The sequence below is a fragment of the Penicillium digitatum genome, chromosome 6 (genome assembly GCF_016767815.1).
Source record: "Penicillium digitatum chromosome 6, complete sequence".
In the NCBI taxonomy this organism is placed as follows: Eukaryota; Fungi; Ascomycota; class Eurotiomycetes; order Eurotiales; family Aspergillaceae; genus Penicillium; species Penicillium digitatum.
The window spans coordinates 759,434-775,609 of NC_089389.1; the positions used below are offsets into that span (position 1 = coordinate 759,434).

Below are 16,176 nucleotides of genomic sequence, written 5' to 3' on the forward strand. Positions count from 1 at the left end.
TGGTTCGGGTTGGGTGTCGCAAGCTACAAGCTCGTCCTGGTCCATGCGTTTGCGCCAGTCTGGCCAGATTGGGTCATCTCTGCTTAGAGACAAGGACTGCCTAGCTTCCTGTCAGTGGTAGGAGACCTCCTGTAAAAAAGAAAGTGCGTTAGCTTGTCCTAATATTGATATCGTGCTCCTGTTCTCCGGTAAACTAGGCCTTAAGCTTGAATCATGGCTAGACGGTGACGTTGGCGAGAGAAGGAAGCCTTACCTGTAGAATAGAAACAAGGCTTGAGTGGTATAAAAAACCGGGCTATATGGCTTCTAGATTGAAGAGAGTTTCTTCCTGGATTGATTTAAAGATCTCATTGAGGTGGATAGTTTGCCTGGATAGATCACTTTCTGCAAAAGACATCATCCATGGCTTGAAATGTATTATGTTCACCCTCGTCTTGAAAATGCGACAGACTGATGCATCTGCGATAGTTGGAGTTGTAGTGTAGTGAAAAAAAAAAGCACAAAATTGAGAACATCGCTGTATTTCAGAGTTGTGCTGTTCCTTCCGATCAAGGCTTTGGTCGTTGTGGTGGTGGTGCACTTGTCTCCCAACCCACTAATGGAACAGTAGCCAACGAAGACCATGAGAAAAACTATTGGGCAAGTTCTGATCTCCATCTCGGAAAGGGATTGTTTTTTTTTCAAGTCCACACGACAGAAATTTCCTGATGTTGATGCTGATTTCAGAGAACCAATGTGAGTTCCAAATGAGTACGAGGGTGGCAATCAGCTATTTACTCGGTGGAAATGGCCATCCCCTCTACTTACTACTCGAGGGAGATGGTAGTTATATTTCTTCCCCGAAGGTCCAGTAACAGTGAGAAGCAAAAGGTGGCTGGATCTCTATGGTTGAGAGTAGCCAGGCAGATCAATGCATCCTTCTCGTGTCTTTTAAAATGCGCACACCGGAAGATGAATATATTCCACATCCATCTATTGTTTGCCTGGTGGTAGCGTAACGAACGAGTTGGGGGCGAGGATGGGCCTGAGACTAAGATCCCATTGCTTTTCTTCATAGCGTGCCTGGGCTAGGTTGGAGGTCGCCTAGCTCGTTGGCATTTATGCGGTTGGTTATCCTCATCATCACCGTCGGCATCACAGAAAAGGGACAAGGCGTCGTTGCAGTCGTTAATACAGACCTCTTCTACGGCTTCTCGGCAGTCTGCAACATCGTCTTCGCCTTCTGCGGCCACGCAGCCTTCTTCGGCCTCATGGCCGAACTCAAGAACCCAAGAGACTTCACAAAATCCCCCCTTCCCCTGCAGGGCATCGACATGGGCCTGTACATCACCGCCGCGCTAGTGATCTATCGGTACGCCGGCAGCAGTGTGACTTCTCCAGCGCTAGGATCCGCCTCGCCGATGATCGCAAAAGTCGCATACGGCATCTCCCTACCGACAATCATCATCGCCGGTGGCATCAACGGCCACGTCGCGTTCAAGTACGTGTACTTGCGCATTGTCAAGGGTACAGACCGCATGCACAAGCGTGACTGGATCGCGACCGGATCATGGGTCGGTATTGCGCTCATGCTGTGGGCTATGGCGTGGATTATTTCCACTGCGATTCCGGTCTTCAGTAGCCTGCTCAGTTTGATTACGGCCCTCTTTGCGAGTTGGTTTACCTACGGCTTCAGTGCGATCTTCTCTTGTGCGAATAATGCTTAGCTACATGGGTGCTTTTGCCTCTTGGTTGCTGGGTTAGCTTGGGCTTGTATGAAACTATATCTGGGAAAGGGGTTTCTGGCGTTCTGGGTTCGTATTCGGGGGCAATGGTTTGGATATTCTGGATACCTTGCTCTACATCTCGGATTGCCACTGGAGTTGGCATTGCCTTGCATACTTCTTATCACTTGCATAAATACCCCACAGCAGTGGTTGGAAACAGACGTATTCTATTTTGATTCGATGCTGCAAACATTCGTCGCTGGCCTTTGTAGTGGATCATAGATATAATGCCCATTCTTCAATGGCCTTCCGATGACAAGGTTGAGCTCGTGCAGGGGCTCCAGCACACTTAGATGGCAGGTGAAATTCTTCGGTCAGACGTCCATGTGCGAATGTGCGGGTTGTAAATGTAGTCTTGCGCGGGAGGATGCGCCCTAAGCCTAGAATGACGTCCTCGGATGTGCTTGTTGGCAGGCAGAGGATTGCTGCTGGTGTGGACAGTGATTCACATTCGCCGTCTTCTGTGAACACTCTGCCAACTCAGGTTGCTGCGGCAGCTGAGGGGGTAGAAGATGGAAAAGTGGGTGTGTTGCAGCGGCCTGGGATGGATTTTGGATTTTGGATTTTGAGTTGTTTCTGGTTCTTTGAGATGCCGGCTACAACTGAGCCCAGCTTGGATAAAGGGACGAGAGATACTTGATTTGTCTTTTTATGTTAGGGGTCAGTGGACGTGTCTGGTTTCTGATCAGCGGTATCTCTATGCCAGTTCGATTGATGAGGGAGGAAAGATTGAGCAAGGGATCTTTCAGGCCAAAAACTTATTTTTACATGGAGAAATTTCCAAAAAAGAGGTAGCTTAGTCAAGATTTTAGTTTTAATCTCTGGTCTTGAATGTTGGGTATAACGAAGATCGGGTATCATCGACTACGAACAGTCTCCTACTTCAAGGCACTGTAAGCACATTTGATCAGGGTTGCTCATTTTGTGACGACATCAACGGCTCTGGTATCGATCTTCAACAAGTATAAAAGAAAGAGCCCGCGACGCCGATGGTTGGATCTTGAATATCACGCATTCCAAAAAATGATGCTACTCCTCCATGGCGACCGGCAAATTTCGTATGTGGGTTAGCTTTACCGGTGAATTGGATGATTGGCAAGGATGGTTAGTCGCTCTTCTTTTGAATACAAGCATCGAGACCAATTGAGTGCTTTTTTTCAAAGATTCAATGGCCCAAGGCCCAGTAGAATCACATCATTGTGTCGTATAGGAAATCCGGAAGTAGGAAGGGAGCGCTGAGAACGTTTTTGTGGGAGTGGGCGGCTGACGGTTTTTTCTTGCGCGGATGCGAAAGGCAACAGGCTTTCACCAAAGGTATCCGGGGCGAAGTAACGAACCTAACACACTGTTAGAATCGCAACTAAACATGAGTGCAAGTGATTGACAGGTATGAAGAAGCCCTCAGAGAGAAGATTAAGGTCGTCAATGCCTCGCACATCCGCAGATGGCATGGCTTTCCGACTAAGGATGATACGATGTATTCATCATGAACGGGCAACGTTGCAGTGAAAGGAAATGTAATTAACTTACCACTTTGTCAGTTCCATAGATTATGTAGGCACCGTGTGCATTGAATCAAAGTGGGGCTTCTGACCAGATAGTCAAGCTTGAGATGGGGAATGGACTCGAACAACGCGCATGTCGGGTAAATTAGATCAGTCATCGTAGGAGATAATCCTACGACCTTGGTAGGGCATCTGTGACCCCGCTGGCCTTGCCATCTGTGGTTGATCGGAGTCGTCTCCGTATTTTAGGAGCTTTGAAGACTTGCCCACTGGGGTGTGTCTGTCAGACCTTTTCCGTGGCTGCGACCGCTTCGGATTTCTACCTTGCGCTTGAGAGTCATAGTCTCGAGGTCGCTTTTCCGGTGCAGCGTCTGTTCTACCTTCTGATCCATGATTTGTGGATGACTGCATCCGAGATTGGTATTGCGCCTCCTCGGCCTTTAGCTGCCGCTCTCGCAGCAGGGCATGGATTTCACTGTGTCTGAAAATTCGAATCTGCTCATCTGTGAGTGTGCGCTTAATTCCGTCTGGGTAATAACCGAGATCCTCGTCTGTGGTCTGGTCATTTTCTTGGGGAAACACGGCTGGCTGTTGTCCAGGAAAGTGCTTGGATTGGAAGGCTTGAAGGTCATCCTAGATAAAACGAAGAAGGTTAGAGATCAGCGTTGACTACTGATGACAGAGAAACTCACCAGAGTTACAGTTGGGACCTGCATGGTGGCCCGGTGTGGATGGAGAACGATGGGAGTTGTCGCGAGAAGACGCGATCACGCCAGTAATATTACCGTAATTACCGATACCAAGTTGAAGGAGGTCAAGATCCACTCCCGTCTGGGCAAGGGGCAATCCCCATGACTTTGTTTCGCTTTTGACGGTTTTACTGGGTTTGACGGTAAGATGGAGGTGTGGGTGCGAAGAGATGGAAGAATTCAAAAGTTAGAGAGATATGATCTATCCAAAACAATATAATTAGCCTACGAAGGCGGAAATAGCTAGTTCGGCATGAATAGCAGATGAAGACTTTCATCCACCTCTATACGCATCGGGCAAGTATATCGACGATATACAATATTATACGGAATACCAGTCAATAGAAAAGAGAATTACGGACATGCGCAGTGTAGGGAAAAGGTAAGGGCTAGAGTCGAATCGCGCATGCAACAAAAAAATGGAACAGCGATCAATTTACTGGAAACCACATCTTATGAGCTTTTCCCTAGTGGTATGCTACCGACCATATTTCCAATCTTTGCTTTGACATTATCAAACTCAACCTCTATTTCCCGCAAGGCTCGCAAGTCTACCCTGGCAACCCGTTCGCGTTCCTTTACGCTGGGCTCTGACAGACTCCAAGCAAGTGAGATATGAAAGCACCCCGAGAAATCTTCGCCGCTCATACTACTGCTACCCTTGTGGAGGGATGCACTGGTCTGCTCCCTACGTGTTGAGGAGGTTGCATAAAGGGGTGGCTGGCCAAAGCGAGCAAGAGTATCATTTGACAGCCTTAAGAGGCGGTTGAGACCATCGTGACTCGGTCTCTGCACGCCCAAGACAAGAAACCAACGTGTCTTTTCATAGTTCGATGACCAATACAAAGTTTCTGGCTGAACAGCAAATCTAATTCGAGCATTAGACGATGACCAAGAGATCTGCAAGTTTAGCACATACGATGTGACATGTGAGTCATAGATGGCCTTTTGTAGCGCCTCAGTGAACAAGGCACGCTGCTCGGTGCGAAGAACTACCGGCCTAGACAGGCTGATATGGAGTGGTAGCTGGGCACCAAGATCGCTATGTAGAAGACTGTGCACTATTGGCGCTTTTTCGTCAACCCAATTCCCAGATTCGGAGATGACATCTGTAAGCAGCGATAGCTCGTCTTTCCCCGGGTACCCTGTCAAAGTTAGCTCCTTGTGGAAATAGAATAACACCATGCGCCCGACACTCACACTCGAGGTACAGATGTGTTGGCCAGTTTCCTTCCACGTGGGGAATTACGCGCGTCCGACCGCCATGAAGATTGGGATTGTCTTGCACGCTCACACGTGTGGTCGAGGCATAGAGGTTGTGGAATGATGCAGGTAGGGGCGGCAGCGATGATCCCGGATTGAGTTTGTGGCAAGGTTTCTTGACTTGGCGGAAAGATGATCTAGATTCCGAGTCGGATTCCGAATCCGAATACTGTACTAGGGACATCTCATTCAAGGCCGCAGGGGAGTTGTGTTGCTGAAGGTCTGGTTTCTTAAATGTGGAGTTAAATAAAGTCGAGAGCCAATCATCGTTTTTAATTTCTTTTATAATTTGATGCTTCGATGCTGTCATTTCTCTTGTGTGGACAATGTCTTAAGTTTCCTCCTGCAGTCACTCCTTCATATCTACTCACAAATTGTGCTTACTAGGTACTCGGGCTGAGGAGCTTTGATGGGGGTCATGGCTGGGCTGTACTTCTGCCAAAATACCTCAACCACCCTATGCCTCACCCCTTTGAGTGACGGTGCACAAGAAAAGGCCACCAATCATTACATTAAGGTGGCCAGAAGACGGATTAAAATACCTGGCTTCTGCTGTAATTATGGTATAAGTTCATTTAAGTGAGAGCTGGGAGAACACCCTTGTGCAAAAAAAGAAAATTGAGCAACCGTCATTTAATGTCACCAATTCGTGATGCAATTGCTTCAAGTGCCCCCAACACGCCAAAAGCACGAACCTCACGAAACATTGCCCATAGAACGATGAACATACTCCCGAGGAAGAATATCAGAAGACTCTAATGTTTGGATTACGCAGACAAGCCAGTTTAATCCTCGCTCACATCGACCGACTGTGAAATTCTTGTGTGAATATGTCGAAAGTTTAGGTCCCAAGAAGAAGTAGATATTTTAAAATTGGGACGTCTTGATTTCCTGGGACTGAAATGTAAGAGAATTGTCCCCCGTCGAAGTCAAGTTTCTCTCTGGCCAGTTCTACATAGAGTAAGCCCAGCTCTTGCACATTTTCACAAGTTGAGATTACACTGACTCAATTTGCGCATCAGCTGGATTGGAAGATGAATTCAAATATCCTTTCATGTTCTTGGTGCTGCGCTTGCTGCGACTGCTCGCTCAATTTCACGGGGCAAGAGACGCCTCCAAGGCCTGAGCAATCTCTAACCAAGTTAGTGCGCCATAGTTTCGCCGCTCGTCACACACACTCCTGCAACTCCCGATGCTGATTGTTGCAGTCACTCTGGCGGTGGTGGATATGATGGGGGGTGGTCATGACGGATGGGGAGGTGACTAGGGCGGTGGGTGTGGATGTGGACAAGATCATGCTGAAGGATGGGGTCGTGGTTGATGAAAGGGTGATATTCAACGCTTGATATCTCCTTTCCCCCTGATCATCTCTATCAGATAGTTTGAAATGGGATAAGCTGTATCTTTCAAGAGTGGAATGCTTTCCCTGGTAGCAACGGCTATTTTGAACGATTGACCTTTGTCCAATTCCCAAAGAAATCTTCTTTACTCTTGCCTCAACCTCGGGTTAGTCTAACTTGATACCCTCACCATGAGTTAAACAACCAGAGTGCACAATCTTCCTTCTACTTCAGCAACAATCTGAGTACTGTTAGATTCTGCAAGAAATTGTGGAGTTCCTCACGCAAGTATACTGCAAATAGATGACAACAATCAGGTGTAGAGATCTGTCTTTACTACTAAACCACCACGAGATTGATTAATTTTTGAGTAAAGCCAGTAGCTCTTCAAATTGAAAGGATTTTAGGGTATTTTGCAGTGCGATTGTAGCCCAATAGACTAGACCGCACACTGCCTTCATTTACCTCTTCTCACGAAGTTTGCCTTCTATTGATTGAATGCTCAGGTTGAGTTACGATGCCTAACTATCGTGTGAGCTCCACCATTTTTCAGCTTACTTCCGCTCGCGACAAAAAGCAACCGTGGTGCAATGGCAGCATGCCTACTACTTGCCGTTCCCCGTATGGAGGAGCCCTTCAGAGCCCCGCAGTGATCAAATGATCAAGGTAAATCCTGACCTTGGAAGGACCCTTTTTCCTCTTACCAGCAAGATAACTCAATGGTAGAGTAATGGTCAATTTTCACCTATGCACTTCACTAAGAGGAAGGAAGAATAGGAAACCCGGGATGTACATAGTAGAGCCGATCAGCACAGAGCGATACTAAGCCATGGTGGTTTTCAGTGAGACGGCCTAGAACAATCACGGATATTACTATCAAAATTAAGGTGGTCAGATGCCCAGTCAGATTCTAATCTAAACGGTTAAACAGCTTCATCAACTACAATTTCAATGACATGTAGCATCATCTGACCAACGACCAGACTACAATCGGACTTGATAGACGATGCACCGCCAGATTTCAAATCGTCAATGACTTTCTAGGTCTATTTCCGATGTAAGATTTGTGAAGTCCAAGTACAAATATATGCTGCTTTCCACCTTGCCTGAGTCCAGTCAACCAAATGAACTTCTGTCCAAATCAGATCCTACGTCAAATCGATCCAGTGAGCACTAGTCCCTAGCCTTCTGGTCATTTGAACTTCAAAGTTAACCAGGATAGGTAAGCACTTGTTCAAAAAACAAAACAAAGATGACGCTCAGCATTGTTCCTACGAGTCTTGACCTGAGCCTTGCCGTCATAACGGCCCCTACTCCGCCCTCTACTCCAAGAATCTGCACGCTATCCTTCCCTTGGTGCTAGTGAAAAATACTTTACAACCACACTGAGATCACCAGGGGCTTGAAGTCCGTGGCGTTAAAGCCGATGATGCCAATCCTACCCCTCCTACACCTCGCAACATCCTCACGGCACACCACTTGTTATTGAACTCGAAGTCTATAACACCGGATATTTATAGACACGTTAAGGCTCGAGGAGAACAACCAATCTCCAGAGTAGCCGGGAATTCTAGACAAAAGATGAACGCTTCCTCCTGTACTTGAAACGCGTTTAGAGCCATGCTCCTCCGAATGGTTCAGGTTGCAAACCCAGTCAGAGTTAGATTTCACACGTCTTATTTTCACTGGTTTATCGAGTATTCTGCTTGACCTGATCAAGCAAAGATGGGAAGTGAACACCTTTCTGCAATGTTGAGCATCGCTCTTCTTGCTAAAACTGCTTCCGTTCCTGATCGACAAACCCGGTCTGAATTCAACTCGATTAACAAGAAATCACGGCCACTGACCCAATCCTGCACGACAGAGATTTGTGGTGCGAGAGCCTTACCTGATCTGGTAGATGATCTGTATAAGACGGCGCCGCTATGTGAGAATGTGAGTTGGTCGGATAAACGCGATTTTCATCCCTGAAGTTGCTATCATCATTCCGCTGTCACTGCCAGCTACCACAGCAACTTGGGATGGTGACGATTCTACTTCGAACTTGATTCAGCCTCTGCTCTGTGACATTGTGGTGCTCCTCCAACTGCAAGTAACCAGTTTTTGATAGCGCTTGACAAGGAAAGGAATCGAGCCTCCTGGTCGATCGGAGAAGTACTCGGTTTTCATCCATGTCAACAACGCCGACGTTTTTGTTGATTTGCCCCACAAAATGAAGTTCAAGTGCATCATAAGTTTCAACTAACTGTATGTCCGCACGTAGACATTCGAGACACCCGATCCACACATTTGTATCAGACGAGAAAAGATAGACGTAAGTGGTAAGGAGCAAAAAGCGGTGAAGTCAAGATACCCCAAAGAACACTTTGGAATTTCCCGTGGGCCAGGAAGTCCAGATCTAGACCAGGCCAGGGGTAGCATGGCACTAAGACCAGTTAGCCGCAATTGTCCCCTAGCGATAAGCTTAATCCATGAACGAGTCATTGCCCGGAAACTCCGGGAATAAATGTCCGGCCGTTTTTTTGGGAGGTTTTTTTTTGGATTATTAAGAAAAATCGGCTGCGGTCTCGATTGCTAGGAAGATGACGATGGAAAAAAAAAAAAAAAAAAAAGAATCCGAAAGACGTGCATTTTGTGGAGGCACTTCCAGGTAGGGATTTCGTCATAGGAGCCGATCAGTCCGCGGGCTGTGTGGAAGTCTCGGATGTGGGATGCAACATGGGACTTGCATAGGTTTAGTCTTTACGCATGGTGAATCATGGGACCGATGTTCAAGTAAAATGTACTCCGTATATGGAAATGTAATCCATTCCAATACGGCTCAGTAATAGGGAAAGTTGATGAAGGTACTTCGTCTGTGTACCATCCTCCGTACACCTTTCGGGCGTCGGCAGTCTCGAGTGCTAAGCCCAATGTAAGGACCCACATGATCCTTTACGAGCGATAATTGGCACATGGGCACATGGGCACATGGGCTCATGTAGAGATTGAAAAGTTAAGGAAGTACTAAGCCTACTTCAGAGACTACTAAGCCATGTAGAGCCACGAGGAACTTTGAAGGCAACGCAAGTCATCACGTCACGTCCGCGGCTTCCCTCTGATATAAGCTCTCCTTGAGTCACTCGTACTTCTCCCATCTACATCTACCCATCTTCATCCCTTTCTCTCTTTCTTACCGACATCTTCAGCTGCTGTACGAGCTGCATCATCTCTCAACCTCAGCTGTTTGAAATAAAGTACTTCTTACTTGTAACACCGGGTACTCTTCGCGCCTTGCGCCTTTCACCCTGGATACTTTCTCATCTTACAAGAACCCATCAAACAATCTTGAAATGGCAGTTGACTGCATTCCCATGGCCTCAGCCCATCATCCCCACCATCCCTTCAATCAATCAAGTCAAGATCGACACCAACACGTGGGAACAACCATGGCGAGCAACAACCCATATGCGCGCTACATTTCACCAGCGCCCTCTGCCTACTCTCAACGGTCGCGTTCCGAGTCTATGAATTCTGCGCCTTCCATCTGGTATTCCGGTACACCCGAACATTATCCGGTGGAGCCGAGACGCAAACGCGAGCACTCTGCTCCCCATCGCCGCCATACCAACAAGCATCACCGCCACTCACTGCTTGTGCAACCTGATATCATTGACAGGCTGGACAATGTCACCAATTTCTCCTATCACCACGAGGGCCCGTACGACGCTGCCCGCCCTGAGCGAAACCGCTTTGCTAAGTCCAGCCCGCTGGACGCTGTCAAGGAGTCCAATGCCGAGGCCCTCCGGGCGACTCCCCATCACAAGATCGCCGACGCTCTAAACCGTCACCGGCCACTAGATGGCGTTGCCTTTTATCCTCCTGGAACCACGGATCGCAACGGCCAGGAGTATTCTTACGAAGAAGGCTCGAATATGATGAATGACTCTTCTGGTAACTTCATGCGCCTTCCTGGCACGGTATGTCTTTTCTTGCCCCCTCTCATTGTGTTACAATTACTGACTTCGTTACAGAAATTCACCGATGAGGACTTCAAGAACGATCCGTTCTATAACCGGCCCCCGGTGAATCCGTTCTCTGAACTACGAAAGAAAATCAGTCTGCGACTCAAGAAACGACGCAACACTCACTAAGAGGGTCTTCCAACTTTCTCAACTTCACGACCCTGACGAAAGATTGACTTGATGATTACTACGGAATTGATGATGGCTGGATAGCCTGGACTCTTTGGGATTCGGGGATCGGACTTTGGTTGGGTTTCAGTTTTGGGATACGGAAATGGTCATGTGTTAGATCCTTTTTTTGTCTTCGGGAGTATAAGGTTATATATTATTTGGGAGGGTTTCAATAATGGTCCTGTATATCGATAATTCATGTACGTACTTGACAAATGAAAGGCCCAGGGCTCATTTCCAACTTTTCCTTCGTGTTTGTGTGGGCCAACCGGACAGTAGTCGTCAGCCAATCCTCGACTTTTAATCATAACAATAGAACTATCTCACTTGAGTCATGGACTGGTTGTATGCGGTTCAGCTCCAAGAATTATATTTGAACGCGCTAAAGTCGCAGCTAGTCCACTGCGCTTGTCTACTCCATAATAACCACCACGATCTCCACCCCCACTGCCGATTGAGAAATGTCACCTGCTATGTGGTACACCGTGCTGCTCGGCCTAACGCCGTATCCGCCCCCTCGCAGATGCAGATTTCCCCCGGTAGATCACGGGTTCGCCTTTCCATCCCCCGACACGGACAAAAATGACAGCTGAGGTTTCCGACCTCTCAATAGTAGCGGAATGGAACGACTACCTCAAATCAGAAGGAGCTTCCTACGTAAAGAGATTTCCATGCCGGGCCGTTTCCTAAACAAGTAGTGAGGTACCTCTCTCTGCTCCGTAGTGAGAGATGACTTTGATCTCACTCCCATCGCCCCACAATAATATGCAACCGCACGCAACAGAGACTGTACTTGGAAAACTTTACTAGCGCAGCGACCTTTCTCCTTGGCACGGCAATGCCGAAAGGTACTTGTGGGAGGTGAGCACTATTCACGCGGAATTGAATTCAAGTATTAGATTTGTGTTTGTGGATAGACGTTAGGAGATGTGCCGTAGGGTATATAGAGTAGGTTGGGCACCGCTACCGCTTTGGGCATAAAAAAGGCGTTGATGTCTAGCTAGGTTCGATACAAGCAATGCTTGTGCGGTGTGATGTTAGTGGTCGAGTGTGAGATACGGGGTTGTATCTTGTCGGGCCAGGTGAAGCATCAGAAGTTTCAGAGGGAAGGTGGATATAGAACCACGGAATCGTAGGAATTAGAAAAAAAAAATCTATTGAGGTTAGTGAATCGAGAAGAAGAACCTGGTCTGCCATGAAAGGGGAACAAGGACACTGGGCACGTGACTCCAAGAGGGACGAGGGGAATGATGTGCACACTCTGCGGAGGTGGATCATAGACGCTCACTTGGAGACTGTAGGTTCCTTTGAGAGTCAGCGCTGAATGTATTCGTTTGGTGGTATACTGTGTTGTAGTGAATGGACATAAGTGTCTAGTTATAGTTAGGTTATACCCCTCCACACTCACCCGGTTACATAATACGATCGTTCCCCCCCCCCCCCTTCACCATTCTGTATGTTGTAGAGCGCTTGTATTCAATTGGCACGAAATTATAGTGGCGGTGAGCTGAGTGGGGATGTAGAAACTTCTGCCTAGTCATAATTACTTTGGTTATGCACCACTTGGATATATGTTGTAAGGCACACGGGTGTTGATTACCTCGCTGCCTAAGGCCTCTCTGTGTTAGACCCAGGTTGCCCAAAGTTCCCTTTCCATGAACCTTTTCCCAATATGTTCTCACGTGCATGTTGATTCAATTTCACAAGCGATGTTTCAATTCTTTCCTGACTGAAATCCTGAAAGGTCCCAATCGACACAACAGGACCCGTTATCCGATAAGAACACACACGCCGATGGCATGAAGATCTCAGGGCATGTGTTGCACCGTGCTCAGGTCATTTCAATTCGACTTGATCCGAGTTGAAAATCTGCAGGGACCATGCACAGGCAGCAGGATTTACATTGTGCATGGCTTGACACTTCAAAATACATTCACCACGAATATACGCCGTAGTCCGAACAGCATCAGGCTATTACCCCATTGCGACCACATCTGCTCAATTACCATATTCACATGCTAGAAGACTCCTTTAGATTGAGCAGACGTCAGACACTACGAGTGCATCATGTGTTGGATCACGGACTCCGTCGGAAAGGATGGAGCAATCAAATCGCCATGCCGGTTGTTCCTGACGACGTTGCAACCATCTGCAGATCCCGCTTGCCAACAACCAATGTCTGCGTCACGGCGGGGTCTTGCCCCAACTGTCCATGATCTCTATTGGCAAAGCTTAGTCGTGCGTTAATATCTTACCCGGACCGCAAATCCCTTTGATTTACACGTCTCGCGGCAGGATCGTTGAAGGGATTATAAAAGCAGACCTGTCTGCTCGACAGTCCCAACCCAGGTTCTTCAAGCTGAGGATTATCTCAGAATGTTGGTTTTGGTACCCTTTATTTCTTTGGTGGCTGCGGTCGCGGCGTTGCAGAACCCGCATCGCAAAGCTGCAACCTTCAGACAGCCTGCAGATGGTCTGCGCAAAAGAGACGTTTCGACTGCTCCGACTGAGCACAAGTATCTGAACGAGAAGACGGAGAGTAAGTGCGGAAATGTGTCATTGGTTCATTGGTTGAAACTATGACTGTCTACTTACAATCCACGTCTTCCAGAATTCCAAGTGAATGGAACTCACTTCCCCCGAGTTCCTTTTGACATTGGCGAAAGCTATGCCGGACTTTTGGAGAATACCCCTCATGGAAAGTCAAGCTTGTTCTTCTGGTTCTTCCCATCTACCAACCCTGCTGCGGAAAAGGAGGTACGTCCGTTCCTTCCAATCTTTTGGCAGAATTCCATCTCACTTCCTCCGAGATTACCATCTGGCTGAATGGAGGCCCCGGATGCAGCTCGCTTGACGGTCTGTTACAAGAGAACGGTCCCTTCTTGTGGCAATCCGGCGTGTACGAGCCGGTGCGCAACCCCTACTCATGGACCAAATTGACAAACCTGGTCTACGTCGACCAGCCTGCCAGCACTGGCTTTTCTCCCGGCCCAGCCGATGTTGAAAACGAGATCGAAATCTCAAATCAATTCAATGACTTCTGGGAGCGCTTCATTGAAACCTTCAGCATGCAAGGCTACAAGATTTATATCACCGGAGAGAGCTATGCTGGTCAATACATTCCCTATCTGGCAGACGGGATGTTGAAGCGCAATGATACGACGACCTTTAACCTTAAGGGTATCCAGATTAACGACCCGTCCATTAATGAAGATTCCGTCATGATCTATGGTCAGTTGTTCCCCTCTCCGATGAAGACCCCCTATCTTAACCAAAACTAACAGCCCCGGCCGTGGCCGCGCTGAACCACTACTCCACCGTGTTCGCCCTGAACGAGACTTTCATGGAAGAAATCAACCACCGGGCCGACGAATGCGGCTATACCCAATTCCTCAACGAAGCCCTGACCTACCCCCCACCGAAGAATTTCCCAACCGTACCAGACCCTAACAAGCCGGGCTGCGACGTCTGGGACCAAATCGTCACAGCAGCAACCTACATCAACCCCTGCTTCAACATGTACCACCTCACCGACTTCTGTCCCTTCCTCTGGGATGAGATGGGTTTCCCATCATTAGCCGGCGGACCTAACAACTACTTCAACGACTCCGCCGTCCAAAAAGCCCTCCACGTCCCGCCAACAAACTACCAAGTCTGCGGCGGTGACATCTTCACCAACGGCGATCTTTCACCCCCCAGCGCGCTCGGCCCACTCCCCAGCGTGATCGAGCGCACGAACAACGTGCTCATCGGCCATGGCTGGTTCGATTACCTGCTCTTCGCGAATGGAACACTCGCTACGATCCAGAACATGACTTGGAATGGTGCGCAGGGTTTCCAGAAACAACCTACCGGACCCCTGTTTGTGCCGTATACGTCCGATCTGGACAAAATTGCGAATGGGGATACTTCGACACCTTGGAAAAATGAGGCTGGTGGTGGTATTCTTGGAACCGCGCATACTGAGCGTGGTCTTACGTTCAGCTCGGTTTATAATTCCGGTCATGAGATCCCTCAGTACGTTCCTGGTGCGGCGTACCGGCAGTTGGAGTTCTTGCTTGGGAGGATTGAAAACCTTCAGCAGATGGGGTCTTTTACCGCTTTTTAGATTTGATCTAGCTGATTTGATTCCCTGCCCTTGCAGGTAAACCATGGATCAGTTGTATGGCGGTGCAGTCTCAAAGGGACCTGATTTCTATTCAATGCAAGAATTCATCTTTATCTCAGGTCACGAATCGCATTTAAGTCAACTAAATTCCATGGTTGTAGGACCAGGTACGCCATGCTACTTGACAAAAACAGAAAGTCACAATCCTAGACAAGGAACTCGCTATGCACAATGTTCTCTGAAACCCCATTGGGGTATCACTTGGCCCAAAAACGAGATATGACCACATCACCGGTGGTGGACTCTGGGGCGTATAGAACTTCAGACGACCTCCACTCTAGGGGACCATCGTGAATTCATCGTTGATGTTCGCTCTGATCATGTCTTCGATACCCCGACCCAACCAAGACGCTACGCGGTCCAAGTTTAAGTCCCAGATGGCTTTTCTCTCGCTGCCGTGTACGCATTTCACGCATTCCACGCATTTCTGATTTCCCGATCTGCTCTTCCCCTGTCGAATCCCAGGTAGGTGTCCAGAATTCCGATAGCAAATCCCAAGTTAGTGTTTTGATAGCTCCAATCTGGGTGGGAGGCTATTGGGTAGACTGTACCTGATTTGATCTTGTTGCACATCGTGGCTAATGCATTAGCTCTGTGGTGGATTTTCACCTGGGTTTCGACCTCTGTTTGTCCTAAAAGCGGGATCCAAAGGCTTTTGGATGAAACAAATACTCACAGTCGCCCTCCTCAGGGTAATCATCCGTGGACATCGCAGATTCCTCTGGCTGTTCGACCACCTAACAGGTGATGGCCAGGTAAAGTTGATGGGGCTTTCAGAGTCCACGTTGCTCTATATTGCTCGCAAAGAGGTGTCGATGATGTAGATATCAGAGAGTGTTATGAGCCAGGCAAGAGCAGCATGAGGGAAAGGGATAATGAAGGTATGTTATAGTGTGGACAGAGTCACAGCGGGCTTTTAATTGACAAGGCTAGGACCACCTTGTACAGATTTGGCAAAGCAACGAGCCGAGTTGCACCTTCCCTGCTTGGCCCATTTTTTATATTGGACATCTACCCACAGTCGAGTATCGGCATTCACCATGGAAGTGCACCATTTTTCTATGGACTCTCAAGGAATCCCAGAAGAATGAAACTGCCAGGGATTGACTTTGTTAAGCATTTAAAGAAGCGAAATGTATGACGTCATTGGGTACATCTACAATCTGTGTGCGTCAGACATTTTGTTTCTTGTGAACGGCAGGTAGTTGCC

The 16,176-nt window shown here is 48.0% G+C and overlaps 5 protein-coding genes across 5 annotated transcripts; 3 read left to right on the forward strand and 2 right to left on the reverse strand.

Moving 5' to 3' along the window:
* Positions 1-1,100: 1,100 nt before the first annotated feature.
* On the forward strand, positions 1,101-1,706 carry Pdw03_5297 (Amino acid transporter, transmembrane; the record flags this gene model as incomplete). The annotated part of the gene is made up of 1 exon (XM_014683528.1): positions 1,101-1,706. One exon carries the CDS (start codon positions 1,101-1,103, stop codon positions 1,704-1,706), a length of 606 nt encoding a protein of 201 aa, XP_014539014.1.
* A 1,715-nt stretch (positions 1,707-3,421) lies between these two features.
* Pdw03_5298 (putative U6 snRNA phosphodiesterase) lies at positions 3,422-3,987 on the reverse strand (the record flags this gene model as incomplete). Its single annotated transcript, XM_066101021.1, has 3 exons — positions 3,422-3,540; positions 3,595-3,904; positions 3,964-3,987. The coding sequence occupies 3 exons, from the start codon at positions 3,985-3,987 to the stop codon at positions 3,422-3,424; spliced, it is 453 nt and encodes a 150-aa protein (XP_065957961.1).
* Positions 3,988-4,473: 486 nt separating this feature from the next.
* Pdw03_5299 (Uncharacterized protein family UPF0406) lies at positions 4,474-5,703 on the reverse strand (the record flags this gene model as incomplete). The annotated part of the gene is made up of 4 exons (XM_066101022.1): positions 4,474-4,888; positions 4,940-5,165; positions 5,221-5,512; positions 5,668-5,703. The coding sequence occupies 4 exons, from the start codon at positions 5,701-5,703 to the stop codon at positions 4,474-4,476; spliced, it is 969 nt and encodes a 322-aa protein (XP_065957962.1).
* A 4,348-nt stretch (positions 5,704-10,051) lies between these two features.
* Positions 10,052-10,756, forward strand: Pdw03_5300 (Pal1 cell morphology; the record flags this gene model as incomplete). Its single annotated transcript, XM_014683524.1, has 2 exons — positions 10,052-10,582; positions 10,637-10,756. 2 exons carry the CDS (start codon positions 10,052-10,054, stop codon positions 10,754-10,756), a joined length of 651 nt encoding a protein of 216 aa, XP_014539010.1.
* A 2,418-nt stretch (positions 10,757-13,174) lies between these two features.
* Positions 13,175-14,906, forward strand: Pdw03_5301 (Serine carboxypeptidase (CpdS), putative; the record flags this gene model as incomplete). Its single annotated transcript, XM_014683523.1, has 4 exons — positions 13,175-13,337; positions 13,410-13,555; positions 13,609-14,029; positions 14,083-14,906. The coding sequence occupies 4 exons, from the start codon at positions 13,175-13,177 to the stop codon at positions 14,904-14,906; spliced, it is 1,554 nt and encodes a 517-aa protein (XP_014539009.1).
* Positions 14,907-16,176: the final 1,270 nt, after the last annotated feature.